The sequence below is a fragment of the Mesocricetus auratus genome, unplaced genomic scaffold (genome assembly GCF_017639785.1).
Source record: "Mesocricetus auratus isolate SY011 unplaced genomic scaffold, BCM_Maur_2.0 Super-Scaffold_100004, whole genome shotgun sequence".
Taxonomy (NCBI): domain Eukaryota; kingdom Metazoa; phylum Chordata; class Mammalia; order Rodentia; family Cricetidae; genus Mesocricetus; species Mesocricetus auratus.
Window position 1 is genome coordinate 114,195,387 of NW_024429189.1, and position 27,551 is coordinate 114,222,937.

Below are 27,551 nucleotides of genomic sequence, written 5' to 3' on the forward strand. Positions count from 1 at the left end.
ATTGCTTTAAGCTGGAGCAAGCTCCACGGGCTGCCAAATGTCCAGAAGATGTTTATTAATAACATTTCCTCCAGGGTTCCAGCTCAGAGCTGTCCCTGGGTGGTGGCCTCCTCCTGCTGTCACCCTCTCACCCCTGGCCTCCCCACACTCCAAGGGGAGTTACCACTTTCAGTCACCAGGACAAAATTATAAATTGCCTTTGGTAAAAATATACACCTCTGTAGCAGGATGCTTGTGGGGGGGGGCAAATTTATTTTCATCCGTAATGGTCTAAATCACAGAAGCCCCTGACTTGACTCTGAAGTGGGCTGTGGGAAGCAGACAGTCCCCAGGACACCCTCAGGTGCTGCTTACTTATCAGGTACAATTAACCAAAAGAATGGAAAAAATGGAAATCATCTTGCCCTCCCTCTCCTTTCAACCTCCTTCTCACAAGAAAATCCAGAGAGGCAGACAATATGGTGCGCTTTCAAGTTTTCCTGAGGAGGGGAGCCCCTTTAATAGAATGAAATAATAAACCAATTTATATACCGATATAAGACGGGGATCGTGAGTGCCATTGTGTAATTTTCCACTTGACTTTTCATTATCTACCTGGACAAAATCAATCTATATGTATGGGATCAGCATACAATTCCAGAGATAAAAACTGAATAAATGCGCTTTGCATATCCTGCAGATAAAAGACACAGTGCCTGGTGCCTTCTTCTTCAGGAGATGCATTTATTAAATAAATTGTTGTGTCAAGGAAAGAGTTGGACAGCGTGTATATCTTCAGTGTTGACTCCTTTGCCAGAAGTATCGATCCTGCAAATGAACGGTGGTTAATAAGTACCCTGCAGACCATATCAGGTCTCTAACCCTAGTTTGCCCAGGGTGCACTCAGGGTCAGTTTTCTTCCAACCAAACCTCCCCAAGGCGGATGCAGGGAGGTGGGGGGTGGGGAGACTTCTCCTGTGGATTTAAGGCTGAGAGGACTTCAAGGGCCTCTGGAATCCTCTCCACAGAAACAAAGCACTCTGAAAATTCGCACATATAACCTCCCCGCCCCCCCAGCTTGCAAAGACCTTCATAAGGGAAGGGGAGGTGACAGGCTCCACGCTGAGGTTGTTGCGTTTTGCTTTAGGCAGGTTGTGTTTCATTCTCTGTATGTCCTTCACCTGGGAATAAGGAACAGAAAAAGTCTCTCCACATTTGCAGTGTAGAAAAACATCATCATAGGTGTGGCATCCTTAGTCCCTGACTAATCAATAGATGTTGAGTGTGGCCTGGGTTTTGGTAAGTCCTGCTGGGTTCAGGAGCTTTTTGGTCAACCTGCCCTGCCCTCCCAAGATAGTCTTCCAGGAGTTTTTCTATCCTTGTCCTATTCATCTTTCTGAGAAGAATGGATTAACTCCCAACATTGTCAGACCAACAAAGGAAGGCCCCCAAGGTAAGGGAAACCAGCCACCTTTTATCACAAAATTGCTCTTGAGTTGGTAGATACTTCCTGGTCATTGAAGAGATCTCCTATCTCACGTCATTCCTTGGGTCTTATGATAAAGATTTCTAATAATGAGTCACACACACACACACACACACACACACACACACACACACACAGTTTATTCCCCATAAGAAAGATTTGGTAACTCTGGGGGAGATTAAATAACTTGGATAACTTCAGTTCTGCAGGGTGGTCAAATCAACACTTTTATTTTAAGACCCTTCCATTGAGAATTCTCATGACTCATGATCTGTTGTGTACAATCCTCCAGTTGTCTACATTTGCATATAGCACAGCACCCACCTGGGGCAGGACCACCACCACTTCTCTATAAGTCAGCCTTGTTTTGCTCATTCCTCTGTTTAGCTGCAGTAAACACTGAGAAGAGTATGCAAGGCTATCTGTAGTGTCCTGATGGCCTTTTGGGAACATTCTTGTGAGGGTCAAAGTTCAGTGTGGGGAGAAGCTTCTGTGCTTCCTAAGTCACATGGTGCTCTTAGGCAAACAGACCTGCCAATGTGTTCCCTCTGGCTCATCTTTTTGTTCCAGTAGCTGTGAATAAGCAAATCAAGAATAAGAAAACAAGAATGAAGCTAAAAAGGATCTGGTGTGATAGCATACAGTTGTAATTTCAACTCTCCAGAAATTGAGGACTGGGGAGGGGGTCACAAATTTGAGACTAGACCAGGATACAGAGTGAGTGCCACTCCTCCCCATCCCCAGTAAAAGCTAAGAAAGGTGACTTTTGATCCCAGCACTTTGGAGACAGAGGCAGGTGGGTCTCTGAGTTCAAGGCCAGCCTCAGCTACCAGGGCAGCTAGGGCTATGGAGAAACTATGACTAGATAAAGCAAGCAAGCAAACAAACAAACAATAAATAACAACAACAAAAAAAAAAGACATAAGAAAAGTGACCCTGTTCCTGTTAGAATTGTATGAAAGGGAAAAAGGGGAGATTCCTCCTGATGGCATGTGTGAGGCTCCCTATGTTCTTCTTATAGAGAATGCATCCAGATAAATTTTTTATCAGTGCTTTAATTAGCAACTTAAATGTCACCAAAGAGAACAAGCAAAAAGCAAACACATGAGCTTCACCTAGTATATAGAAAATCATGTAGGGGTTTCATATCCTCCTGATTTCCATGAAGAAAAAAAATGAACTAGAATGGACAGGGTATTCCCATTTCCACAGTGCAATTTGCTCAAGCTGGACATTGTCACCAATATTATTATATAATAACTATCTTTTGCTGAAACAACGCTCCATGTATACGCAGAATCCTGACCCATAGTTGCAACACAATCCATGCTTATTAAACAGCTATTTACAAAACAGGAAGAACAGCCTTTCCTTTCCGTTAAAGGTATTGTTGGTAATCATGTCACAGCTAAGCTATCTTGATGCTATTTCCCAGGGGAAGAAACATAGACACTCAGAAGTTCAGTAAATATGTCTAAGTGCAGACATTTAATTAAATATGACAGGGCAGAAAGTTGCTGTTGACTTTGCTAGCTCTAGGATTTTAAGAACCCTGTATTAGTAGTTCTGATACTTTAAGGACTAAGTACAGAAGGTAGAACCTAAGTAACCAGGCTGAAAGCATGTACATAAATCTGTGCTGGTATCAAAGTAATGGACAGAGACAAGACAGCCAGCTGTTTGCATGGTGTGATTCTTGAACCTCTTTTAGAACCCGGGAAATGGTCTGATGGTGTGTCTGCCTCAGTTTAAGTGAAATCATTCTTCCCAAAATAATGACCTTATTCATCCTTTCCCACGTGTGCATAGCATTTTTTTAAAAAAAAAATCAAAACACAGAGCATGCTGACTCAACTTTCCAGCAATTCCAAACACAAGCAAGAATCGTGAAAAGTGGCTCCCTCAACAACAAAACCTCAGAGGAATCCCTTCAGGATGAGCTAGGTGGAGAAATAAGAGGTCCATTTCACAGATGTAGAACTGGATGCTTCTGCCTGTCCTGTAGCAGAAGTCTCTATTTTGCTCTTTCATAAAAGTTAAATGGAAATGCTTTCCAAAGATGGTTTTTATTGGAAGGTAGGAAGCAGAGGTTAGATGCAGCTGAGTTAAGCATGGTCCCTCTATCAGAAGTTCTTACATACCCCTCTAGAACCATTTACTAAATAAGCATGAAATCCTGCACCTGGTTCTTGGAAAGGCCACCACTAACATTAACTCAGGACAAGTTAAGTTCTAGAAATGAAGCCAAAAGAGAGAAACCCTGTATCCAAAAGATGCCTAGAACTTTCCATAGTATTTAAATGCCTTTCAAGTGGCCCTGCATCCGAAAAAGAAAGGTAAATGAATTTCATTTTGACAGCATACCGTATTCCTGGGTAATAATCACTATAGAATACAATAGAGTTCAGACACAAGACGCTTGATAATTTATTCTAGTCTTACAGTCTACAAACTTTTCAAGAGGGGGAAAAAGCCCTAGAAATACATGAGAACATCTCTAAAAATTATTTTAACACATAATCTATAACAGGTGCTTTCATCACATTATATTACATTCTTAAAATGTCTTTATTGTTTAATAAGTAACAACTATGTATTCTGGGCTGGGAGTGTGAATGAGTAGGACAGCATAGCACATGTTTAGATAAACGAGGTTTCCAGCCTTAGCACTTCAAAGGAAACAAGCAAATATCCCAGAATCTACATATCCTTAATGCAGTTCTTCTGTCATATTATTGAAAACAAGAGAACATGTGGCCAAGGTGAGAACATGTTTCTTTTAAGGAAAATGAAAACAGTTGCTCCGTTATACAGCTTAGGTGGTGATAATTTTTACAGCAATGTTCTTCTTAAAGCATTTAGTATGCTTCTACGTCTGACTCAGTAGTTTTACAGTTGACTCCATGCTGCTCCAGCAGCAGTTGTGTCAAATAAGTGGCTATACTGATAATCGTGGACAATCAACTTAGATGGACACAAATATCTCATTCCTCTTTTCCAGAAATTCTGCAAGAAAGAAAAGGGATGGAGATTCACAGCCCTGCACATATTTAGCTTTCTGCTAAGCTGGGTGTCTTTGAGGGTATTGACTTGAATGGAACCCTGGTTCTCTGCAGAAACCTCAATGCCTCATCTCAACTATCACTTAAAATTCAAAGAATTATCTGGAGCCCAGCACAGGGGAGGGTTTGCTCCTGAACTTATTAACACCCCTTCACACCTCTCCAATGGTTCTTAATGGCTGTGGATCAGCTCAGGAACACAAGGACCTCTGTAGATAGTATGTGTATTTATGAAATCACAGAATTCTGGTGGAAGGTATACCTCTGCTTTCCTGGAAACTAGGGAAAAGGGGGAAAAAACACTATAGGAAACGCAGTAGCTGTCTTCTCTATTCTTTGAAAAAGAGACAAACACACATCTCAATAATTTAAGCTAGCCATACAAATGAAGAGTTGCAGCTCTGGCTTTGCAGAGGACTCAAGATACCTTCAAACAACAAATATTAAGATGAACTGTCTTCATAATTTGAGTTCCTTTCCCTTTCCAATAAATAAGTAATTAAATGAAGAAAAGTCAGCAAAGAGTGAAGGCAGACACCGAATGTTATGCTTGACACCACACAAAGTAATTTCACATTTAAGAAATTGGTTTTAGAATCATAACTGTGTCATCTATCCTAAGTAAAAAGTCACCTCAGGTCTCCCAAAGTAGACAGGATTGATGACACATTTGACATAAATTTTAGGACAAGTAAAGAGAGTTTTGGAACTATATGTTTTGGCTTATGTGAGATTAAATAATGTGGGTGATTTCAGAGTCAATTTTGAGTCCCTTGTTTACAGTTTTCCCTATTTTTGCTGTTCTGTGACTCCGTGTGGGTGTACAGATGGTAACATTCTCATACTCGGCACCCTAGAAGGTCACATGCTTCTCGTCAATGGCAATTAGTTCCCCTTTTAAAATGGAAAATGTCATTAAGTTCTTGAATAATTCAAGAGTGGCGGTCACAATACCGCGTCCCTTTTGGGGGTCTTTATGGTGCAAATGACAAAACAAGGCGATACTATCAGTAAGAGTAGATCTAAGGTTTACAATGTAGCTCTATTTAGTGTGACAGGAAAATTAAATTACAGGAGACACTCATTCATTGTCACCCGTTAACAGGCTTGGGAAAATTGTGGATCCCCGGGGGCAAATCACTGACAACATAGGAGGGAACTGAAGATATTTCATTTTAATTGGCTGCTGTTTCCTTTGCTTGGCTTTGAAAACAACACACACGCGATCAGCGCAACTCTCTTTGGAAAAGGGTCCGGAATCTCCCCAACTGGAACTTACGGGATCTGCCCTGGAGCCTCGGGGCCTGTCTTCTTGGCGCAGTGTCACTGCTCTGCACCGGTGTGGTTCCTGAAAAAGAAATAGACCGGCAGGTTTCAAGTAAAAACCGGCTTCCACGGCTGCCCACGGCTGGACAGGAGCTATCGTTCTGTAACTGGGGTTGCTCCTCGGACCACCAGGTCTGGAGGAAGGAATGACGCACAGGTCATCAACTGTCTTCCTCCCCAGAGAAGAAAAAGTCAAGTCGCTCTTTGCGACCGAGGGCTAGAGCCAAGGCTGCTTGGGCCCGGAGTGGGTGGACAGGAAGGGCGAAACGAAAATCCGCAGATGTCACCAAATAACTTGAAAGTTTTTCCTACCTCGCGTTAGCACAGCGAGTGGTCACTGCGAGGGTCTCCAGAACGCCTCACTTAGGACACAGGTGGACATGGCTTCCTTGGTCTGGCTAACACTTGCCCCAAGGCTGTCTCTGAAAACTGCTGATTTTGGCACCTGAAGCAGAGACCCAAGTTTGGTTTTCCCAGGGACCCGAAGGACGTGGGGGAGGGGTGGAAGAAAAGAAAAGTGTTTTGCCCACTGTGGGAGCAACGGAATAGGTCCGGTCTTGCCCAGCTAGCTTTCAAGTCCGACGAGGGTGGGTTCCCTACATTCTAGAACTTGGATCTGCATAATCAAGGGTTGCTCCTCTCACCTGCCGCGATCGTGCTTCTCTAACTCTTTTATTTACCCCTTGTCCCCGACACTGGCAGGGCATTTCCCTTCTCTTTTGGCCCAGCGGTGTCCCAGTGGGCTTTGAGAGCACAGAGGAGAAGCGCTCCACCTGTGCCCGCTGGCTCCCAGGGGTTTGGTGCATCTCCGTAGCCAGTGGTAGGCGAGGCGGAAACAACCAGGGCCGCACTGGCGACTCGGCTCGCCACTCCACAGATTCGGAGTCCTGGCCGGCTCGAGTTGCAAGCTGAGCTGCTTCTAGGGCCCCGGACACAGTGGCTGAGCTACGAACGTGAATCCGGGATGCTAAGCAGTCTGACTTTAGGGACACGTGGCTAAATGGGGACAATTTGATATTTAAGAAAAGTGATGTTCTGAGAAAACAAAGTGTGATTTGTTATAGTGGTGGACGGTTTGTACCTCAACGTGGACGTTATTTCCTGGTAAGATTAAAGAAGTCCATGGAAGTGGGGAGACACTGGTGAGAGGGCAATCTAGACACTCTCCGTTATTTTTAAAAAAAATGTTTCCATTTAAGCAAACACTCTGAAGCTCCCGGGTACTATAATTCCAAAGGCAATTTTCTCTGCTTTTAATTTGATTTGCATTTTTCAACTCTGATAGTATTCAATTTCATGGCTGAATACACGTGTAAACACTGATAGGTTGTGGGGTTTTTCTTCGTCGCCTGTACCAAACAGAATGTCTCGTCTCAGTGTCATGGGAGTTTACTGTGGGAATCCTAAAAACATCAGCACGTTTCCCCTAAGTCAGTTTTCAACGCTTAGCTTGGTCTTGCCTGGGTTCCCAGGTGGCGGGCTGGTTGATGGAGACCCTGCGCACCAGCACAGGGAAAGTTCGGGAAAGCCGCCTCACACTCCCAATGTGAAGGCAGAAAAGTAAAGCCCTCTTCCACAGATAACATTTGTGGTTTTGCCCAGAAATATTTTCAACGTTGTACCGAACTTTTCTAAACAATCTAAAAAGAACAAATGTGCTTCCTCCAGCAATTGTCTTAATGCGGTTTTTTTAGCTCTAGAAAGAAAAGTATCAAGAAATATTTCTAAAAATCTTTGCAAGAACGGATTAGTTAGCATCATTGACCTTTTTGGTCAAACATACAATTAAGAGAAAGGCTTATAAAGTCGAAGTGGGTAGTTTTATTCATATCAAAAGTGCATAATACTGCCATTAACACTGAGATCTGAGTGTGTCTGCCGGCTGTGAACGGTGACACCAAACACCAGAATGAAGGCAGCCAAATCTTTCTTCTCTCTATTTCTCGAGATACGAGTCGCTCCAGACACCATGGAAAGAAATAGTTGAGAACCATCGAACAGGCAGATAGATGGGCACAAAAAATGGTAAAATTCCAAATGCATTCTTGTAACCAACCTCTTTGAAAACCATACTTTAAAATGAAAAGAGAAAAAAATTAGATGTTTTGGTTTCTCTGGGGCTATTTGATATTAAAAATTGTTATCTAATATCAGGAGCTAATACTCTATTTTTCTGAACATAATACGTTGCTTTTATTTTATTCCAGCCCTGGGGATTGAACTCCAGGCCTTGCTGGTGTTGGTCAATCACTCTTCAAACTGAACTACCTCTTAAGCCTCATCATTCACTAAAAAATATATATTTACCTGCTTCCTGTCTGTTGCTGTGAAACACACCATACTGTTAAACTACTTCTAGTTTTAATTTTAAAAATCTGTAAGTTGAAAATGTTGCTTTGTTTTTATTTTTAGTTATTTCACAGGCAAGATTGGTGGGGTTGTGTGTGTGTGTGTTTTGTTTTGTTTGTGCTAGGATTTTCGGCATCCTAGGAAAAAGGATTTAAAACTGATGAGACTTGAAGGTGCTTTGCTTGTGGTTAGCTGATAATAGCAATTCATGAATAAAGTGGAGGTGATCTAATTTGAAATATATCTCTTATCCCATGGAAGGAGGCTAGATAAATTAAGAAATTAATTTTATTATACCAGCCTTGAAAGAGAAAGGTTCTGAATTTAACAAAAACAAACATAAAAAAAAAACACCAATTACTCCAGGTTAACTGTCCAAAGGTGAGGAAAACTCACACATTTAGGTTTCTGAAGTATAACTGTTGAATTTTAAGTTATAATCCTTTAGGGTATGTACTAAATTTTTATATTGCTTTGGCTGGCTGGCAATTACATCTGCTTTATACAAACAGATGGCAATGTGTACGATTCAGCAGCACAATCCCTTCTGGCAAGCCTAAGGTAGAGCAGGAAGGAAAGGGCCACACGATAACAAAGTGTCTATTCAGAGACTTGCTGGTGGCTGGCAATACTGGGCACCAAATACCTCTCCCTTTTCAATTCCTAACTGAGGAATAAATGGGGATCTTGTTAAGGTCATTAGAGTGCAATGCTCAGAGAGTGACTTTGCCATTTTATTTCACCTTCCCCACTCCCCAAATACCTGATTGGAGGACCCAAGGTTGCTCTGTGTAGGTGCATTGGGCACTGTGGATATGCTGCACACTCCTAATTTTGTTCTGCAATAAGGTTATCAAAGAGTAACCCTGAACTCTGTTGATTCTAGGATGGGGGAAGGGGATACGGAGGAATGGGGAATGGGCCCTATCACTTAGAAAGTCCCAGCGAGTACTTCAGCCAGGTAAGGACTTGCAGAGGTTGCAGAACCAAAGATTCAAGGGGGGCACTTTCCTAACAGCTTGGTGGGGGGCAGCTTTGGGATGGTTTGCCCTTTAGAAGTGGCCTGAGCCTTAAGATGAAGGCCTAGTGCCCCTCAGATACCAGGCTACTGGAAGGAGGGTGAGTTAACTAAAAATGCTATAAAGTAAAGGCAATGCAATCTAGTTGCCCTTTCAAGGGGGTATGAGAAGAGAGGATGGTATAGAAGGGAGGGAAAAGAGAGAGGGAGACACTAGGGAGGGAAGGCAGAGGAAAAGAGCCTGGCATTGGGGGTTGGGGAGGGACTGAAACACCCAGTATCTTCCAGGGAGATGTCCTGCAGTTACTCTTAGTTGTACATCCAGCAAAAACAAAAATCTAAACAGTGTTTTCCACTATCAGTGAAGGGATTGGCTTGGGGTCCAGGGTTGATCTCTCTAGATGAGCCTGGGATTCTGATAACTTCAGTTGAGTACCTGAGTTCGGTTCCCAGCTAGGGCTCTATTCAGGATGCTAGTAGATAGGACTCAGATTGTTCAGAGCTCTGGGAACGAGGGGGATTTAATCGCCTGCCTAGGTGAATCAAAGTATCCTTTTAAAGCAAGGGAATCAAGAGAGATTGGTCTTTAATTGGCAAACTCTGCTGGTGAGAGAAGGGTGTTAACTAAAACTTACGAGGACAAAGTATAGATTGGGTACCCTTCCCCACTTGTCCATCCATGATCAGTTCCCAAATGGCATCTTCTCCATTTCCACTGACTTCAAAGTTTCCATTTATATGGATCTCATGTCCCCATCTTAATCTCACACCTCAGTTAGCCCAACTTAGAGTGAGAAGCATAGCTGATTCTAGAACTCCATTCATCTCCAAAAGCTGACCATCACTGTCCATGGAGCTGGCTTTTGAATCCAGCCCTCTAAGAGGAAAACTGCAGAAAGTCTCAGACACGGCCAGCAACGTGGCTCTAAAAATAAGGAGACTTTGGTGCTGAGGCCAAGTACTGTTGAGAAAGGAAGAAAGCCACTGAGGTCCACCCTGTGCCCCCTGGACCCGTGTAGGGAGATTCCAAACTCTCACCATGAGGCTTACCTACTTGCTGCCCAGTAGCAGGCTACTTGCTACTTGCTGGTTCCTTGCTGCCAACAGTCCCCCTCACAGCACCCGCCTCACACCCAAACCCACAAATGTCACAGGGCCATACTTCCTCCCTCCAGACTCATGGCCTGGGTGCCAAGCCAGAATCCCACCAAGGGCTTGAGCTGGGAAGCAGGTGTTTACTAGATCTGCATCTGTTTGTAAATCCAAAGGAAGATAAATGCTGTGGGGTCAGGGGCCTTGCTTCTCTGTCAGCTGGGCAGAAGCATGTTGGGCGGTGCATACAATATGTCTCTGTTGTCACCTGTGTCATCATGTCACCAGGTGCAGTTCAGGAGGAGGTCAGAAGCGAGAGTGGCTTTGAACATCCCTGGACCCTGCTGTCGAGATCTCCTGGCAAGGAATACAGCTGGCTGAGACACCACAGTTCTGAAATAATTTGCCAGTGTGCATTGTTCTAAGCCCTCATGTCTGCCGTGGTTTCTGCCCCTGACATTTTCCTTTTCTCTGGCATTTTGTCTTTCTAATCGCAATTCAAGAACCATCTATCTAGCTGCTGATTCTCTTGCTGTCACCTCTCTTCCTGCCTTACCCAGATGTCCGAGGTGCAAAGTAAATGTAGCCTAGATCTGGTTGGATTTGAAGGATCACAATCCCATGACAATTCTATTTTAAAAATACAAATCAGCTTAACATGAGACACACCCACTGTAGTCTCTACTAGGACAAGGGGTGGCATCTTTGCTGTCCTGCCACATGGTTCCCAAGATTTATTCTCCCTTGTTCCTTCCAACCTTCCCTTAATACTTTAGGCAACCTTCTCTCCTTAGAGACTCTGGTATTCTGGGAAGACAGACTTCCTACGGCTTTGAAGCTAGGGGTGTTCAAGCGGTGACAGTTTGAAGCTTTGGCAAGTTGAAAGACTGCTGAGGTGAAATACAAATCATCTGTCCCAGCTAGAGAGCTGAAAGGCCAGTGCTGAGGAAGTTCCCAAACTCTAAGACCCAGGAGCATTACTCATAAATTCTGACTTCCATCAGAGGGATGACAGCACATACCAGGATGTGTGGCAAAGGGAATGCTCCATTCAGTAGGGGCGGGACTGAATAGAGTTGTGATAAAGAAGGATGATGGGGTGTCTAGTATTGGGAAGGGGCCTGCGGTGACAGGCAGGGGAGTCCTGCCAAGAAATGGGCTCCTTACTCTGGGAAGAAGGCAAAATATCCCAACCAGCAAGACATAGAGTTCTTTTAGTAGATCTGAACTGCAGAAGAAACAGGGGGCCCTTGGTGAAGTCAGTCTCACTTTAGAAAGAGCTTTAAAAGGTAAGGTAAACACCTTGAGTAGACCAGTGTATTTCATATAACACGAAACACTATATAATATTTCTTTCTCCATATGCTGGAGGTGGAACCCAGAGCATAGGCATGCACTCATCTCTAGCTATATCTCCTAACGAATCATAACAACTTGATTTCTTTGTTAAAAATGTTTCTGACCTCCACACAGAGCTCCCTATGGCCCAGGTGCTGCCCTGGCTCACACTATATCCCCATTCCTTCACCGAAGTGAGATATGGTCCTGCATTCTTGCCAGTTCTCTACAGCCCTCCTCATGCCTTTGCTCCTTTCAAGCCTTACCCTCCAAACATCCCAAGGCTGCGTTCTATATTTTTAAGTGTTGCACATTTAACATTCATGGTTTCAAATTAAGAATTTGATATGTTGCCTTAAGCAAACAAGCAACAGCCAAGAGAACTCATTATACAGTTATATCTGCTTTATAAGTGTAGATCAAATTTCTGAGGAGCTAGCAAGTTCACAGACACACAGGTAATTTTATTTTGGTCTATATCGCTTATGATCTAGCCCCCCCCACACATACACAAACATCTCTCTGTATTCTTGAAATTTTCTCATCATTTTCAAATAAATGAAACTAGGGGGAAAACTAATTTATATATGGGGGAAATAATTTGGTTCTGAACCATTCAAGCACATGTGAGCAGAATCACAAAAGCAAGCGGAACTAAAAGGCAACACATGCATGGCTTGTTCCAAACTTTCAACATAGGCAGTCACGCCCCTGTGCATGAAGTAAACCCGGACCTCTTTATATATTTGTGATGCTGACATGTCTCTTCTAGGCTAAAGCTGTATGAAATACACCCGGACTTCTCTTTTATACATGTTTGTGATGCTGACATTTTCCTTCTAGACTAAAAAATGTTTAAGTCAAGAATACAGTGTTGTTGACATCCTCAGCCAACATTGCTGGGACATTTTCTAATTAGCAAAATGGAGTTAAATCCAGGCATGTTGTAACTTAATTTATGTTGTTTCTTTTAGCACTCCTAGCTACACACACACACACACACACACACACACATACACACACCACGAGGGGCGCGCGAGGGGGTGCTTTTTAATGCGAATCCAGGTGGTGTTCACGTGGGTGTCACAATGTTGAGAGTAACTGACACTGACTTAAAATTAAATTTGACACTCTAAAGACAAGCTTGGAAAACACCTCTGCTCTCTTCACCTGTTCAGAGAGATTCTCCCAAAGAATTTGCTGAAGCTCTGGAATGGGTTCCAAGAGCACAGGGCTAAGGGGGAGGGGAGAGGAGGCATCACTTCCAGTCTGGAGATAGGGACCAGGACAGAATTACAGCTTGTAAAATAAGCCTCTATCAGTCTCCCAGGAGACAGCCAGCTTCTACTTGGGTGTTCCCTGCTTGTTAGCCTCAGTCATAATTGGTCTTTCCTCCCATCCCACGTTGTTGGTTTTCTGTGTGTGGCTTTTGGTGTGAGCGTGTTAGGTCATCAACAAATACAATGGGAGGAGGGAGTGAGGGAGACACACATTATTGTTTTAAAGAAGAAAAGAAAAGGGATAAGAGAGTGGGCAGGAAGGCTGTGAACAGAATAGGGAAGATGCCCCAGGATTTAGGCTTCCGAGGCAACCCCTGGAGTGACAGAGAGTATGGGAGTTTTGTCAAAAAGAGCTCAGGCCCACTAGGAGCTGGAGTCCTACTGAGCTCCCTCAGGGACATGTCAGTTCCTTATTATTTCTCTTTGCTCTGATATGGAGGTGCCTATCCATATCTGGCATTTCTCATTAATTTTATTTGTTTATTTTTTATTCTAATCTGGTATTTCTGCTTGGAAAGGCAGGGCATGTGGAGACTGAAAGGAAGCCTAGGCTCCCGGGTGGGCCAGACACAAAGGGCCCTCCACCTTTCTTCTTCCACATCTGATCCCCCCCCCCCCCCCATGAAAGCCTCTCCTGGGGAAAGAGGGTGTTAAAAATACATTTAAGGCCCCTGCGGAGAGAGATGCTTTCTCAGCCCAAGAATGGTAGAGACCCAGCTCATAGTTTTTGCTCAATAGAGTGAACAGATAATAAGGTCCTGAGACTTTGCCATATTTACTTCCTGCCAAAAATAAAACAACAAGAACCTACTAGACCCAGGAAGGAACTGGCCAGAAGAGTAACTAAATCGAATTGCAAACTTTTGGTGGCCTTCCCCCCCTTGTTTTGACTTTACGTTTTTCATTTCACTAGAGTACTCTCCTGGCTGGCTGGCCTTCGTTGCTATGGTGCCATATCATCACTGTCTTGATCTAAGGCAGACACCTCAAGTCTGAACCCTTGTTCTTTTGCCATGGCAGAGAATCCCGACTGGGATTAAGGCTAGCAGGTGTGGTTTTTGTTGTTGTTGTTGTTTGCAGGGGTGAGGGGGCATCTGTCCTGTGAGACAGGACTTGAGTGAGGCCCATGTGTGAGTCTTAGTCGGTCTCTGCTGTAGGGCACCTCTGGATCCACAGAAGCTGGAAGAACCGGGACCATTCTCAGCGTTCCCTTTGTTACATCCAGTATCTTGCCTAGGGTGAAAAGAACCAGTTGGGGTCCCTGCTTCGCCTGAAATAGGGGTCCTTGCTCCTCCGGAGTGGGAGCACCCCTAGCTTCCGTGCTGCGCGCGGGGGTTGGGGGGAACAACAACAAAACCGAACAGTGGCTTCAAGGTATCCCCAGGTATGTCCTCTGGCCTTCTTTCCCCTAGGCCCTATTAAGCCTTATCGCTCGCTCCCCTCGCCCCACTTTCACATTAAAAGCCCCTAAAGCACTACGGACTGCCTTCTCTGTCTAGTCGGGAGGAGGAGGGCGATAAAGATCAGGCGTTTAAATTGGCCATTTGAAAGATTACATCTCTTCACCGAGGGTCTTTCTTTCTAAACTCTCACTGAATTGAGGGCCGTGGCTACTCTGCACCAGTTCTCAAAGGCCGGGCACCTTTTAATTCCGCCGTGGAGTGGGCAGGGCTAGGTGACCCGGAGCCATCAAAGGCTCGAGGGAAGGCCGTGGGGCGACACTCGTCTAATGACAAGTAATTGACGGATTCAAGGCCCCGCATGATCAGAGGAATAGGAAGGCATTAATTATTTAAAAACGATTAGCCTCGCCGTGTGTCCTGCAGGCTTTCCAGCTCCTTCCCGGAAGACAACCAGGCACACCAGGCACAGTCCCAACTTGGAGCGCTGAGGGGGCGTCCCAGTTGACTTCCAATGTCCTTAACGTGGGCCTGCAGCCTGGGATGCAAAGGCAGGACCGGATAGTGTGCCTAGATTGCGCACTTTTGGTGATGCCCGTAGCATGGACGCAGAGGGTCGGTTGGACTGTTTCGCCCACCGGGTTTACTATCTGCAGATGGCAGTGCAGTCTATAATACATTTCCAGTTAGGGTGATAGGAAATAGCCTCGGGCTGTTTATCTAGCGCGTCTCAGAAAAACCCAAGTGGAAGTGGGTTTCTAACAATGCCAGGCATCAGGCGTTTAAGGGCAAAGAACCTGGGAAAAAGCCGGGTTAGGAAAGAATGGAGGGACCGGTAGACCGCGGAGATGTTTTTCTCCCCCCACCCCCTCCCCCGCTGATGGGCATAGAACTCCGAGCTTTACACCCAAGACAACCTTCTATCGCTGAGCCACACCCCTGGCCCAAAAGAGATCTATTCTGGACCCTGCCAATTCGGAAAATAATTGTATTTTCAACAGACTACCGTGGAAGCAAGGTTGGTACTTCCCGCTAGCATCGGAAAGAAAAGCTGGAGTCTAGTCTTTCTTCCAAAGTCCTGTTCTTCAATACCTACACGCTCAAGTGCAACACCCCAGAGCGCTCTCCTTGCCTCAGGGAAGCACGACTGGGCGGTAGTGGCACTGAGATGATAGACGACCCCGCAACATGCTTTGACTTTCTCTGCTGGGCCCAGGTGACCCAGGTGGCTCTCTGCAGCGTAAAGGCCAGAGCCACTTCTTGCGAGCGAGAGCAAAAGTGACTCGCTTCCAGGAAAGGTACTGACTCCTCACCCCCCACCCACTGCACCCGTTTGGAGCTGCCCTGGTTTGAGGTGATCCGCGAGGCAGCAGAGAACAGAACTCAGAGATGTATGCTCCCCGCACGCTGTGACCTCCGCCTCTCAGGATTTCCCAGCTTCAGGCACACACCGGCCAGACCGCACTCTAGATTCTGAGACCAAGGGCTCCCTCATGCCTCCCCACCCAGCTCTTAGGAACTAGTCGCTCTCTGTTACTCTCCAACGGATAAAGCTGCAGGTATCAGTCTTCACTTCTCATCGTCTCTGGAACCCGCCCAGACTAAGAAGTTTTAAATCACTAGACTTCTCATTCTTCAAAGAAGTCTCGAATCTCCCACTCCCCCGCAAAAACACTACTTCCCAACCCCCAGGGTCTTCATCCACTGGGTGCACCTCCCAGTCCTCTTAGAGGAACCCGAGCTCGCGACTGACTGGGGGAGGGGAGGCGTGTGGACCCGAGTGGGGAGCGGACTCTGTGCGGGGTGCCCGGGCGTGGTCCCCGAGTGGGCGCGCTCCCTACCTGCGGTGGCCTGCGGGCAGGCGGGCGTCGGAGCGTCCTGCGCTCGGAGGGAGGCGGCGGACTGCTCCCAGCCGAGGCATCCCTGCATTTATTTGAGCTCAAACTGAGCGACTGTTGACTTTAGCACACAAAGCAAAGATTTCACTGCCCGCTAGTTTAAAAATGAATATTTTACCAAGATATCGATCAGCGTTATAAAATTCAGTTAAGTACAATGGGATCCTGGAAAAAAAAGAATAATAAAGGAGGGGGGACGGCAATATAATATCTGTGCAAATTTGCTGAAGTGTGACGTGGCATGGAAAGTTTACCCTCCTGGAATTCGGATCTAGAATGTTTTTTTCGGTTGTTTACTGACTTTGTTTATTCACAGATCACGGTTGCTTAAGCCCGCGCAAGGAAGGCGACAGGCAACAGGAAGAAAAAGAGGAGGGGGGGAGCCGCTGCACCCAGCAATGTGTCGAGTTGGGGGGGTCCCTGAGCTCCTAAACTTGGAAACTAGGGGAGGGAACTGATGTGGGGAGGGGAGAAGACACCAGAAGGGCAGAAAAGCCTCGAGGGCGCAGCTCCCCGACATCCTTTTTATGTATTCGCCCAGAACTATATCTTATCGGCAGGGATCAGTGGAGGGGGGCGCGCTAAGTAGTTTAAAACGACCCTCGAACAATGGGCGTGCGATAAGAAACATAGCAGGTTAGGGCAGCGCTTTCAGCCTCTATTGTCCCCCACTCAGCCCCCGGCCCTGCCTCTCCGCTCCTTCGCCACAGGAGCCTTTTATGTGATAATGAAACACATTTCAGGCCGAGCTCGCGACGTGTGTGTCCTGGCCAGGCAAAGAGAAGGCCTGATTGCTGGCCGAAGCCTGCGGGTCCCCCTCCTTCAATTTCTCTTCCTTGTGTTCTTCGGAACAATGTGGCTTGTTAAAAGGGGATTTGGGGGGGGGGGAAGCGCGCGCACGCACGCACACACACACACACACACACACACACACACACACACACACACACACACACCACACTCACAAACGCAAGAAGGCCAGGCCTGAGGAGGAGGGAAAGGGATGAGCTAGGTGTCAGAAAGCTCCCAGAGAGGCGATCTCTTGAACTGAGGTTCTTGTGGGACAGACAGGTTGGAATAGTTAGGAATTGCCAAATGTGAGCGCTGAGCTTCAGCCGAGATTAGATACACCTCTGATGCCTGCTTGGGTTTTTAAACAACGAACTTTTTTACTTCCATGGGATTGACCCTAAAGTCAGACTGGAGAGAAAAAAAGAAAAGAAAATGCTGCTTCCTACTCTAGCCCAGGCAGCTTGCAGGGCAGGAGATGCAAGCCAGTGTGAAGAGGTTCCCTTTGCAAAGCCCATTTCCGCTAGAATTAGTTGCCTGTCAAATGTGGAGCACCAGCAGAGAGGTGGAACAACAGTATTTCCCTGGAGGCTCCCAAAACACCCATTCAGCCCTTGGGCTGCAATCCTGGTTTGTCCATCTGAAATTCTGAGCTAAGAGAGAGCTCTGTCAGGCCACAAGGGTTACCTGGTAGAAGGGGGACACCAATCTTGACATACTGGGATCTCACTACTTTAGAGTCATTTGGTAAGCTGCTCAAGACACCCTACACTACCTCCACATCTCCCAATATAGCTTTATAAAAGGAGATCTGGAGATCACCCTGCGCTGTTCAACTAAAAACAATTCCAGAACAATATTCAGAATGTTTCCTCCAATAAGGTGGCTCATCATCTCTAGACTAGCAAGGCTTCCCAACACCAGGATAACACCTGTGAGAGGAGGGGGTAAGACAAGCAGGTGAGTGTGGGGGGGGAGAGGTGTCACAGACTTGAGCCACGGGTGATCTGGATTCCACTGGAAAGTCAAGGGGTTTGTATTCCAGAAGTGGTTGTGAAGAACCAAAATGATGTGCCAAGAATCTGTAAATCCTGCCTAAGCACACCGACTAGCCAAGAAGCCTAAGATTAAAAAAAAAAAATACAGCTAACACATATAAATTTCTGCCTTTCTCTTTGCACAGCCAGCCCTAGAACCCAAGGGCCTCGGCATCAACACACCTTCCAGTAACTCGGGTGGAAAATAGAGTATTTTTGCTCCTGGCTTTACAAATAACATTAGTGGACTTTAGCTGGGCTTGGTAATCCTAGCACTGGGGAGACAGAGGCAGGAGGGTGGTCTTCAAAGTGAGTTCTAGGCCAGCCAGGGCTACTTAGGATCTCTGCACCTTAATACAAATAGCAATATGCATAAACAGCAATATGGCATGGTCCATCAGGGACTTATGTGTTCTGTCATGTTTAGCAATATTAACCTGAAAAATTCAAAAGTGACCATGAACAATCTTTATTTGTTTACTGAAGTAGTTGCTGCATTATTTAGGGATTGTCTCTCATTCACTATGAAAAATGCATTTGGGGAGGCAAGATGGGGGGTGTGGCCAGGTGGGCAAACATGGGGAATGGGAGATGTTCCTAGGAATCAGCAGTGGTGCTTACAGGAAAATCCATTCAACTTTGATATTTAAATAAAATCTTGGGTAAACAGCAACACTGACCCCCAGCCTCCCACAAAATCCCTGCAACGAACTCCCACCTCCCTTCCATTCTCTTGCAATAATTTATACACCTGTTTAATTTTTAAGGAGACAGAGAGAGAGAGAGAGAGAGAGAGAGAGAGAGAGAGAGAGAGAGAGAGAGAGGTCAGAAGAAAAAGGACCCAAGGGGTAAAATCGGCAATAACACTTTAATATAGATTTGTGGAACTCTGGCTGTTCTAGCCAGAACACACATTTATAAGCCATAAATAAAGCACGCAGAAACCATAAATTAAATCAGACCAGAGACCTGAATTTCACCATGTCCAGAATGGGATGCATTTTTTTTCTTTCTCCTGGTCATTTACACCAGACTCTTACATTATTGTTTTTTTCTCCTTTTAAACATCAGTACAACCCTCTGGTTCTCTGTAAAACTACATGGTTTTACACCAAGTCAGTCACAAAAGTTTTTAAGTCAGACTTCCCTGCAACATCAACAGTGGAGAACAAAATCAGAATCTGCAGGTGCCTTGAGGAGGAGGAGTCTACAGGGTGGAAACCAAAGGCTCCTTTAAAAATTGTTTATATATGTATATATATATTTCCATTCCCTTCCCTATTTAGAACGGCAGATCAACATGGACCATCTATTTAGGGGTGCAGGCAGTGGGGTGAAACTGCACACTTGGGGCCTGCTTGGTGGCTACTTCTTCCTCAAAGCTCTCTCTAAGTTTCCAGGCAGCCTCTCTTTTCTCTGGTCCTTCTCCCAGTGGCCAGAGCTAGCCAGGCCTAAAGCCATCTTCTTAGGAGGAGTTCATAATAGGCCTGGAGTACACTCCCTGGTAGTAGGAGGTATCTGCAGCCAGGGGCGAGGCATCCAGGCCCGCTTTGTTCGTGACTGGGCCCATGGCCAAGCTGCCTGGCATGGGGGAACCATAGCCCCCAGGGTAGTGCATGACTTGTTCATAGGCTTTGAGGTCCATTTTGTGGGGCTGATGGTGGTGGTGGCTGTGGTGGTGTTGCTGCTCGGAGGACATGAGGTTGTTGATAGAGAAGGGGTGGTTGAAGGCGTAATGGTGCTCTGGCTTCAGGTGGGCCTCCGGTGGTAGGCCCGGGTGGTGAGGTGGGCCCAGCAGGTGTGCTGCAGCCTGCTGCTGCTGCTGCCCAGGCGAAGGCGCCGGCTCTGGGGGGCTCAGCGCGGAGGCGGGTGTTCCCTTCAGCTCGCCCAGGCCGCCTCGCTTGTGCTCCTGACACGGGGAAGAGCTCGAATGGGGGGACTCGGTGCCTGCCGGAGTGTCGGAGGCCGAGCCCGCGGCTTCTCCGAGCTGAGCTTGAGAAGCCTGGGTCCCAGCGGCTGTCTTCTTGCCTCCGCCACCGCCCGCACCCGCGGCTTCCTTCAGCGCCAGCTGCTTTTCGCACTTGAAGCGCTTCTGGCGGCGCAAGTAGCAACCGTTCTCGAACATGTTGCCCGAGTCGGGGTGCAGGGTCCAGAAGGAGCCCTTGCCAGGCTTGTCCGGTGAGCGGGGCACCTTGAGAAAGCAGTCGTTGAAGGAGAGCGAGTGACGGATGGAGTTCTGCCAGCGCTGCTGGTTCTGTCGGTAGAAAGGGAAGAGGTCCATGATCCACTGGTAGATCTCGCTCAGCGTCAACATCTTGTTGGGGCTCTGCTGGATGGCCATGGTGATGAGGGAGATGTAGGAGTAGGGAGGCTTGGCGTGTGTGTAGCTGCGCCGGTACGTCTTGGGGTCCCGCGCGCGGCTCAGGCCCGCCTGCCCGTACATGGGGCTCATCGAGTTCATGTTGGCATAGGGAGTAAGGCCACCCATGGCCCCAGCCGCTTGTCCCCCGAGTGGGCTCAGGCTCGGACTCAGGTGCGGTCCCATGCCTGCCACGCCGGCTGCTCCAGCTGAGCCGCTCATGCCCGCCATGGCGCCCGCGCCCGGAGACATGCCAGCTAGGGACGGGCTCATTCCAGCGCCCACATACGATGACATGTTCATGGAGCCCGCGCTCATGTTGCCGGAACCGCCGCCCATAGCGGCCGCGGACATGCTCATGTAAGTGTTCATGCCGTTCATCCCCAGGCCAGCGTTCATGTTGCTCACGGAAGAGTAACCCTGTGGACAGAGCCCGGGGAGGAGACTGATTAGCACCTAGACTAAGCGTGTCAGAACCCCCACCCCTTACACACACACACACACACACACACACACACACACACACACACCAGTTGGACCTAGTCCTCCACCTTAGTGGAGGCCTCTGGGAATCCCTTTATTTCTCTGGGTCCCAGTCCACCAACACCAAGTCCTCGGTGCCTGAGGAGAGGTGGCCAGGGGTTGCAGTTCTGGGCTTGCGGCTCACTTCTCGCCCATATTCTAGAACATCGATGTCCTGGACCACCAGCAAGTCAGGCGCCCCAGAAGGATTTTACTATGCTCAGGGACTCCACAAGACCCCCCACCCCCACCCCCGGGTAGCATACTGAGTCAGCACCAAAGCTGAAAATCTCAGTTACTACTCCTGATCGCCAAAAGCCACCTTTGGAACGTCAGTGGGGCAGTCTCAAGTGGCAATAGTCTCAGTGTCCCCTCTTCTGGACCTTTGTACCTGGACCCCACTCCTTAGTCATAGGGGAGTGTAGCGCAGTGCCTGCGCAGAGCCAGTGGGCAGCTGGAGGCATTGCTTAGAGGAATAGGGAAGGGACCGCCAAATCGGCTAGGAACTGTTCATATCCACAAACTTTCTCTTTGTTCACTGTCTTTGACTCTTTGCCTGCACCTCTGTCCCCAACTCCTACCCACCTTCTCTTCTCCAACTCCCCACCCCCGCCAGCCGACCTCCCACCCCTCCCCAGCCGCGCGCTGCCAAACATAACTCTGTTAGGATAGTGCGTGGCTCGGCCACGAAGAGGATTTGGAGGCGCCGCAAGTCAATATTTGATCACAAAGTTAATATTATCTCAAGGCTAACAGTGTGTCGTATAAAAAAGAGACCCATTTGAGTCGAAGGAGGGCGGAAAAGGCGGCTGTCCAGGAAGACTGGGGGGGGGGGGCGACTGCCCGAGAAGGGAGCGTGCCGAGGTTGGGGACGCGGAGATAGCTGCCACCCCACTTTTCCCGGGCGAAGGCAAGCGCTTACCTCCGGCTCCGCGTAGTAGCTGCTCCAGTCGGATGGCTCGTGCCCTTCCATCTTCACGGCTCCCAGCATACTGGAAGCCGAGTGCATGGCGGTTTAAAATTTAACAGCCACAACAAACGACCAGCAATCAGCCCCCACCCCCACCCTCTTAAAAAAAAAAGTCAGCTTAGGCACCGTCCCCTCCCTCCCGCCCTCTCTTGCTCGCTCGCGCTCTCTCTCTCTCTCCCTCTCTCTCCCTCTCTCTCTCCCTCTCTGCTGGACTTCCTCTCTCTCCCGCGGCCTGCCGCGGGAGGTAGCTGGGAGTGGGCGGGAAGGTGGCTGGCGGAGGAGGGGGCCAAAGAACCTAGGAGGCCGGAACCGGAGCCCTGCCGTCGGGCGTGCCCTCCGTCGCCGCGCTCCCGGGGCTGCCGGTGCTGGCTGAGGCTGGCAGTGTTGAGCTGCCGGGAGGCGGCGGGAAGCTAGCGGAGCGGGGGCGGGCGGGGGGGAGAGCCAGAGGAGGGGGAGGAGGAGGTGTGGACCGCGCAGCGGACAAGTGCCGCAGTGACGTGGGCGGCTGGTGATATAGCGCGGCGCGCTGGCGCAGGCCTCCAATCCCCAGACCCCTGGCAGCCCATTTGAATAATCAGCTCACACTTAGGTGAGAGGAAGCCGGGACCGGCTCTCCGCACCTGCCGTTCCCCGCCCAGAACTAGCCCTGCTCCCGCTGTCCCCCGCACTCCCAGGACCCGGACCTGCAAGCAGGGACGGGGGCGCCCTGGGGGAGTCCCTTTCTTTGCGTCCACTAGGAGTGGTCCGTGGACGAAGGGATCTGGGATCAGGCCACCCCTGGAAAAGCTCTGAACTCCGGCTCCTGCCCCGCCCCCTTTTCTCCCTGAGCACCGGAGGTATCAATCCGAGGGCGCGTGTACGACCTCGGTGCCCTGCAGAGCCAAGGCTAGCTAGATTTATTTATCCCGGCTTTCTTTCCTCTCGGCGCACATTCCCTGTCAAAACAACAAGCAGGTGACAGCGCATTTGCTAAGAGCTGTCCTATTTAGAAAAACTGTGTACACACCTTTAACTCGCTGGCGGCTGCTCCGGAGGCCCCTCCCTGTTACTGTTAAGTCCTGGAGCGGCCTCAGGTGGCGCGCAGAACAGGCATGGTCTGGCCGCCTCGGTTGTCAGCTACCTGGGACCTTTTTCTGGCTACCCACCCCAGGAGGCAGGGAGAGCCTTGCTTAGTTGCAACCGATGCCTGGGAGTCTGCGATTTGCCTCTGACATGCGGGCCTCGGTGTTTCAAGGTTACTTTTCAGTTAGATCCAAGGTGCCCACAGCATTTCGTAACTAAAACAAACAGGGCAGTCAGTGGTGGGGGTAGGGCAGGAGGGGAAAAAGAGAGGAGAAAAAAAGGAATCAATAATGAGCCTTATGGGAGACTTCAGGAGGATTCTTCTTTTCTCTGTCTGCCGAGGTCGGGACTATTTTTACAAAATTTGAAATTTTTAGTTTCTTTTCTCTTCAACTTCTGGATGTCAAAAAAATGTCATTGATCCCAGCACTTGGGGGGCAGAGGCAGGCCTAGTTTACATACGAATCTAATTACAGGATGTCCAGGGCTACACAGAGAAACCCCAACCAAAACCAAAAACAACCAAGCATGTCATATGTATTGTTTGCTACCAAGACTAGGGTAAGCCAAGATTTTGTAGTAGCAGGTCTTTCAGGACACTCTTTCTTGGTTGTGAAAATGTCTGAAGTGTAGGGATTTAGTTCTGAACTCTTCTGCCTCAGAGATGAAGAAAATAGGAAATAGTTGGTCCCTGTCTCAAATTCAGATGTCCAGAGTTGAGAGCAGAGAATAGATGGATGGAAGGCACTGGGGTGAGCTTTGAACATGGAAGCCTAAATGAGGGTCCGACTGGAGGGTGAACCATGGGGATGGGCAGAGAAAGAGGTCTCTTGGGTCAGCTTCCTTTGGACTGAAAGATGCAGCACCCATAGTGCCTTTTGCTACTGAAAAGCAGAGTTTGGGCAGTTTACAGAACAAGCCCTATGAAGGAGTGCAGGACAAAGATGCCCCAAAGGCAAGACCCGCTTTACTGCTGAATGGTGAATCTGGCATGTTCACCTAGAGAACACAAGATCAGATGCCCTGCATCTCCCCCAGGACCAAGGAGGATGGTGGGCTGTCCACAGGAAAAGAGGGGTGCAATGCGGTTTATAAAAGGAGATGTTTTTCAAAATCAAAGCAAAAGATGCAGGCATGTGACTACACACACACACACACACACACACACACGCGCGCGCGCGCGCGCGCTTGCAGGAGAGAGAGCCTTAAACACAGAATGGGAGAGCCTTAAGCATTCCCGTTTTGTCCACAGAGATTTTAAATGCTGAAGAACAGGACCTCCCCAACGCAAAGACAGTTCTTCCGTCAGGAATTGAAACTCAACATACCAATCTTTTTCCCTCCCCTCTCCCTCCCCTCTTACCCCTCCTCTTTCCTTTCTTTTGGTTTTCCTTGTGTAACAGCCCTGACAGTTCTGGAACACACTCTCTCTCTCTCTCTCTCTCTCTCTCTCTCTCTCTCTCTCTCTCTCTCTCTCTCTCTCTCTCTCTCTCTCTCTCTCTCTCTCTCTCTCTCTCTCTCTCTCTCTCTCTCTCTCTCTCTCTCTCTCTCTCTCTCTCTCTCTCTCTCTCTCTCTCTCTCTCTCTCTCCCCTCCCCTCCCTCTTCCGCTCCCTCTCTCTCCCAACCCTCTCTGTTGAATGCCAGGGTGTTTTTAAGTCTGTGGGTTGCATTACTCTCTGTGCTCCTAGTTGAAATTTGGTCCTAGAAATTATTCCACGTGTAAAAATAGCTACCAAATGCTAGGAGATTGGATCTGCGGAGGGAAACACGCTTTCCTCTGTAGGACAGCCCAGCGAGTTCCCACCCTCACCTGAAGCATAGGGCGTGCTCAGATCTCTAGGTATATTCTGAGCGCTAAGCTCCAACTTCCACAGTGACAGGGTGCCCCCTGTCGGCCGTGAGGCTCCCGGGGGGGTCAACCCCTGTCCTGAGATATCCTTGGCCTTGTAATAGTGCAACTGCTGCCCCTGCTCACTTTCTTCTTGTCCGGCACCCCATCTTCACCCGAGAGCACCTCCTGGAGGACCCTGAAATTGTGAGCAAATTCAAACCGCCTCTTGTCTCCTAGCTCCGAGAAAGGGTCGGTCTGCGTATGACGCCACCTGAAACATTTGAGTGGCTGGTTTGCGACCCTCCAAGCACCACCGGCCGCGGGCTTTCAGTAAGAAGCCAGGGAGCCGAGAGCCTGCCAGCTGCGGAACGAGGGAAAACATTCTGGCAGCCCGCTGTCTCTTCCCGCGCCTCCAGCTTTGCCGGAGCTTGCTCCTCGTGGAGCATACGCTGGTCCTCCCCAGAGCGGCTGCGATTTCTAAAGGTTTATTCAGAGCTTTGGCACCAAAGTTCTAGGCTGGAATGCTGTAAACTGCCCCAGGTGCCTCTCTCCAGGAAAAAGTTCTCGGGAGCTCTGGCTACACACAGATGTCTGCTCTGATCCCCGACACTAAACCTCACCTGGGGCCGAGCCACACAAAGAGTTCCTTTGCCTGCGCCCTCTCCTTTCGCCCTTTCTTCGGTCCTGCACAGCGGCCAGTAAAGTTTCCTTACAAAAGGCCACTGCTCCTAGGTTTGTTTTTATTCTGGATGTCGCGCCGGCGGCAAGGGGGCCCCTCTGATTTTGGCCTCTAATCTTGGCTATCCTGCTGTCGTTGGGGAGAGACTGAGATCCGGTGTCCCTCAGCAAAACTGCTCCCCAAAGTTGTCTGTCAATGAAACCAGTTAGGACATCAGTAAACAGAACTCAATATGATGGACTTCTCTGGGTGAACCCCAAATCTCAATACAGAAAATCTATATAGTATACCCAAGGTTATAGGTAACATTTCTCTTTTTTGGGTGTGTTGTTTCTGACGCTTATTTTTAAAAATGAGACCCCCAGGGTCTGTCTACATAGCACTTGTGAACACTCTCAAATACTCTCCTATGATTTTCATAGTTTTCTTTTTTCTTGTCAAAACTTGTTTATAGGGAGTACTAAAAGCCAGTTAGCCATGAACACATCACCAAAGGATGTTTGCATGTACGGATGAAGTGAACAGTCAATAGGTTGCACTCTTCTGTAAAAACACAGAAAAAATGTGTATAAAAGTGAAGTGGAGACAAGAACAATATTTTAAGTTTAATAAGCTGCCTTGTCTCTTGTGGCAAGACCTATGGGAAAGAAAGAACAGGAATAAAATAATTATAAGATAAATATGATAGTCGTACCTCTGATGGTGGTGGTGATGTGACTGTGTGGGAGACTGTGCTTTGTGTGAGCATGGCCCTGGGTTCATTCTCTAGTATCAAAAAACAAAACAAATTGTTTTGGGTAGATTTGGGTAGTAGAACTGTGCCTTCAATGTACATTTTTCTTCAGAGTAGTGATATCATTTTATATATCGTTTTACTGTTGCATCCTCTTTTATTATATTACGGTGGGAGACACAATAAGGAAATCTTGGAAAAATAATTTGTATAGTTTGGCACTCATTTCTCATCTAGAATCCTTTCTTATCCTGGAACAATGAGAAAAACCATCGTTCCAACTGACTCTGATTCTGCTAAAATACCCCCTCCCCACTCCCCTGCCATCTTACTGATATCAGCAGTTGCACTCTGCTCTTCAGAGAAAGAAAATGAAGAGCTATTGATGTCAACCACAGGGGGTATTCCCAGCATGGCCCACTGCAGAGCAGGGCACATAAGACAATATGTGTGCTCTGGGTTAAGGCTCAACTGAATTCATTCAACACACAAACTCCCCTGCCTCCCCACACACCTTTTTAATACATGTAGAGCTTGTTTGGGAGCTGGGCTTTAGTTATGAATGTTTGTCATTTATAGGCTATCTCGGCAGTTGAGTAGAGCAGTTACAGACTGCACTCCATCTGTTTTGCTCACTACTGAAAGCCAGTGTTCTGTCCATCTGGACTAAGAATTTGAGGAGTATTTCTGGGATACACTTGACATCTGACCCACCATTCTTGCACTTTCACTATGTTTCTGGTATGTGAGGCTCTTATAGCAGGTGATTGAAATAATTGGAAAAGATAAAAATACAAGAAGATAACTTTTGGTGGCAATAATAACAGAGCAATGTAAGAAAAAGGTCTCGGCTGAGGGATGTTTAAAGTAGAAATGCTTGCATCTGTGGCCCTAGGAGCTTTTCTTTCATTTGCATGCTGTTCTTTGCAGAAGTATCAGATATTCCCAACAAGGTAAGTGATGAACTTTATGAAGGACTGAGGTCCTGAGAAGTCACTCACAACTCAGGCCATTTCTTTTCTGTGTTATTTGGTTAGTTAATTTGGAAGAGATCCCATCAGATCTTTGGATAAGCAAATGTCCTCCCAGTAAGTAAGGAGCAGTGAGGCACTGAGTAGTGAGAAGACCTGGCACAGGGCAGTAAGACCTGGAGTTCAAGTCTGAGACTTGGGAAGTGCACTTAGCATACTTGTTGCTATTTTGGAGTCATGCAGGGCTTGGTATAAACACAGAATAGCGGCACACAACTTGTTTCAATATTAACAGTGGCAACAAAGGGGGAAATTATAGATTCTTACCCATTTGGCAAATATTCAACAGGCTCTCACCCTATTCCAGGT

General features: G+C 47.6%; 1 protein-coding gene and 1 long non-coding RNA gene across 3 annotated transcripts; both read right to left on the reverse strand.

Annotated features, from left to right (window-relative positions):
• Window positions 1-658: 658 nt before the first annotated feature.
• LOC106021334 lies at window positions 659-16,408 on the reverse strand. The gene is made up of 4 exons (XR_001196631.3): window positions 16,172-16,408; window positions 5,807-5,875; window positions 1,068-1,160; window positions 659-807 (listed from the first exon to the last, which is right to left on the reverse strand). It is a non-coding gene; the product is annotated as an uncharacterized LOC106021334 (long non-coding RNA).
• A 2,495-nt stretch (window positions 16,409-18,903) lies between these two features.
• Window positions 18,904-23,148, reverse strand: Foxa2 (forkhead box A2). 2 transcript variants are annotated; one of them, XM_005072562.4, is made up of 3 exons: window positions 22,912-23,148; window positions 21,858-21,927; window positions 18,904-20,833 (listed from the first exon to the last, which is right to left on the reverse strand). In XM_005072562.4, the coding sequence occupies exons 2-3, from the start codon at window positions 21,924-21,926 to the stop codon at window positions 19,520-19,522; spliced, it is 1,383 nt and encodes a 460-aa protein (XP_005072619.1). In that variant the 5' UTR covers window position 21,927; window positions 22,912-23,148; the 3' UTR covers window positions 18,904-19,519. The 2 variants fall into 2 exon arrangements, with proteins under 2 accessions (XP_005072619.1, XP_005072618.1); XM_005072561.4 differs by lacking the exon at window positions 22,912-23,148 and having other exon boundaries at window positions 21,858-21,994.
• Window positions 23,149-27,551: the final 4,403 nt, after the last annotated feature.

Excerpts from the sequence above, each read along its gene's own strand:
- Foxa2 (XM_005072561.4), bottom strand. The coding sequence starts at position 21,944 with ATGCACTCGGCTTCCAGTATGCTGGGAGCCGTGAAGATGGAAGGGCAC. Across the intron at positions 20,834-21,857 it reads GCTACTACGCGGAGCCGGAG|GGTTACTCTTCCGTGAGCAA; the intron begins GTAAGCGCTTGC and ends CTCTGTCCACAG.